This window comes from Volvox carteri, assembly GCF_000143455.1.
Source record: "Volvox carteri f. nagariensis unplaced genomic scaffold VOLCAscaffold_42, whole genome shotgun sequence".
Taxonomy (NCBI): domain Eukaryota; kingdom Viridiplantae; phylum Chlorophyta; class Chlorophyceae; order Chlamydomonadales; family Volvocaceae; genus Volvox; species Volvox carteri.
This window is the reverse complement of record NW_003307585.1, coordinates 606,202-609,100: the sequence shown is the minus strand read 5'-3', so window position 1 is coordinate 609,100 and position 2,899 is coordinate 606,202. Positions and strand designations below refer to the sequence as shown.

At 61.4% G+C, this 2,899-nt stretch overlaps 1 protein-coding gene across 1 annotated transcript in view; it reads right to left on the bottom strand.

Annotated features, from left to right (window-relative positions):
* Positions 1-2,899, bottom strand: part of VOLCADRAFT_118717 (uncharacterized protein) — a gene marked incomplete at both ends in the record, with an annotated part of 15,231 nt that overhangs the window by 4,917 nt on the left and 7,415 nt on the right. The window contains 4 exons of the mRNA XM_002954312.1: positions 35-63; positions 455-819; positions 1,064-1,384; positions 1,717-2,889. Of these exons, the coding sequence (XP_002954358.1) occupies positions 35-63; positions 455-819; positions 1,064-1,384; positions 1,717-2,889 (1,888 nt within the window). The remainder of the gene's footprint in view (positions 1-34; positions 64-454; positions 820-1,063; positions 1,385-1,716; positions 2,890-2,899) is intronic.

Sequence of the window (2,899 nt, the reverse complement as noted above, 5' to 3'; positions counted from 1 at the left end):
GCGGTGGCGGTGGCGGCGCCGGAGGCGGCATCACCATGACCACCAGGGGTTGCTCGTGGGTACCTGCGGCCGCAGTTAGGTGGTTCGGGTGGGGGGTGGTTCGGGTGGGGGGTGGTTCGGGTGGGGGGTGGGGGTTGTCTTTTTGTCCTGGCTCCAGAATTCGGGCCCCCCGCCATCACCTCCTTTTCGCCCACATGGTTCAATCTTTTGTGAGTCCGAGCTTCAGTTTTCTCTCCAAAGCTTCATGTCTTCCGGTTAACGTTCTTTTCGTTCAAATTCTTCGTCATTACCTGCCCTCCTTGGGCCTTCCGTCCCGAACGGAGCCTCGGTAAAATAAAAACAAATAAATAAAAACAAACATATAAAACAAAAAATTATTTCTTTAAATAAATAAATTAATTAAATTATTTAAATTGTTTAAATGACGGAATAAAATCCTCATGCACGAACTCACCAGCCCCCTCCCACTGCACCAGCCGCCGCCGCCGCCGCGCCCTCGCCGTCGCCTGGCGCGCCCGCCACACCGCCGGCTGCCGCCGTCGCCGCCGCCGGTGGCGGCCACCGAAACGCGTTCTCCTCCACTTCCTCCAACAGCAGCGCCGTTAGGAGCGACCCCGCCGCGTCGCCGCCGGCCTCTGAGTGGCCGCAAGTGCCGCTGCCGCCGCCGCCGCCGCCGGGGTTGACAGTGGAGGCGCCATTCTCTGACGCTGCCGCGTCCCAGTACAGATCCGTTGTACGACCGCCGGCGTCGCCGCAGCGGCGCGGTAACGCCGCGGCCGCGGCCGCGGCGGCTTGACGTGCCGTCATCAAAGTACCCGTCTGGTGAGGTTGGGTAAGGAAAAGGAACATGGTAAAACACGAAATAACACATTACATAAAGCACATGATATGAAATACTACACAGAATCGTATTATCGTCGCATTTATGAATTAAAGCATCTTCAATCACGGGATTTTGGACATTGCCATTGGCTTTGCTTGCATTCGCCATTTATAACTAAGTTTCCCATCCCACCCCACCCCTACCCCATTTTCCTCCCCTGGCCTTCTTCTCTATTGTTACCTGCATCGCAAAGTGCGCCAACAGCGTCGCCGATTCCACCGTCAGCATCCCCAGCAGGTGCTGATTGGTAACCTCCACATCCAACGTCGTGTGAAATTCACCTTGCTGCTGTACGTGTTGCTGCTGTACCTGTTGTTGTTGTTGCTGTTGCTGTTCCGAAGGCGGCTCCGCCGCTGCCGCCAAAGCGGCCGCCGCCGCCGCTGCAGCAGCAGCAGCAGCAGCAGCGGCGGCGACGTTGACGTCAGACGGCGGCACGGACACGCCCTCCTTCGGCCGCCGGGGGTAGCGGCGCTGCTTCGCCACCACCTTGATGGAGGCCTCCTGCGCACAAACCACAGCACGTAAGGAGGCCGTGTAATTTACATGGGCGCCTCTCAGGTTTTGACGGACGATCCCTCAGTATTATGAATAGGCTCTAGTAAACAAGACCCTCTCAACAATACAGAGATTGTTTCTACGTTGTTAATGTGGACTATAATGTCTACTATGTCCACATGAACAATATTGGACAATCCTGTATTGTTGTTGTACACTGTTCCATTCGAGTGGAACAGTGTTATTGTTCGAGTGGAAAACTCGAGTGGAACAGTGTACAATAACAATACAGTGTCTAAGCACGGAGCCGCCTGACTCCGAAACCACCACACTCGCACCTGGAGGGCACGGTGGTAGCCGCAAGCCTGCAGCAGCGGCTCCCGTATGGCCCGTGGGTCGGCGGCGGTCCAGCCCGGACCGCGCTGGTCGGCGGCGGCAAGGTGCAGCGTCAGGGAATGCAGTACGACGGTATGTACGGGAGGCGTGTACGGCACCTGCTCTGCACCACCCAGCGGCAGGCCCAAATGGATGGCCTCGATGATGAGCGCGAGGGCCACGGCGCTCACGTGGCCACTGCTGGGCCCCCCATTGCCCGGTGCCGTACTGCCAGGTCCCGTACTGCCCGGTGCCGTACAGCCGAAAACACCAGGCGCAGTGGTGGCGGCGGTGGGGTAGTCCATTGGCTCGTGACGCAACGCCAAGTCAACGACGTTGACTGCCAGGTGTCCCTTGGCGGCGCCGCCGGGCCCAGGTGGCGTAGCCGGCGCCGGCGCCGGCGCCGCCGCCGCCAGGGACCCCAGCAGCTCCCCAAGCTGCACCGCCCAGTCCATCGTCACATACCCGTGATCTGTCGCAACAGTCACGCCCTGCAGCAGCACTGAGTGCATTGCCGTCGCAGCGGCGGAATCATCTCCTTGCAGCTGCTGCTGCTGCTGCTGCAGCTGCAGCTGCTGCTGCTGCTGCTGCTGCTGCGTAAAAGGAATCGCGTTGATTGCACCTGAACCTGATATGCGGCGAGGGCCCCAATCAGCGGCACCGGTGGCGGCGGCGCCGCCGCGCCGTACCGCGGCTGCCTGGAGCGGCGGCGGCTGTGGCCGTCGGCCCTCCACGCACACGTATTCAATGTACGATGGCTGTTTGCTGTCCGCCGCCGCGCCGGCGGGGGGGCAATGGACCAGGCAGATAGCATGCAAAGCCGGTGGATCGCCGCCGGAGAGCGACCGCCGCGGCGGAGGGGCGGTGGAAGTGACACCGTTCTGATGACCTGCCGCCGCTGGCGGCGGCGGCCGCTGGCCCCGCGCGGTGGCGGCCGCCGCGGCCTGCTGCAGCTGGTGCTGCAGCTGCTGGTGCTGCTGCTCCAGATGGCCCAGCAGCGTGACGCCGTCGGCGTGTACGGAAGTGACGTGGCAGCCCTCCTGCGTGCCCAAGTTGCTAGCCCGGAACACCGTCAGCTCGTCCACGACCAGCTCGTACATTGCCACCCGGGAGCCCCCAAGCACCAGACCCAAGCCCTGGCTAGGA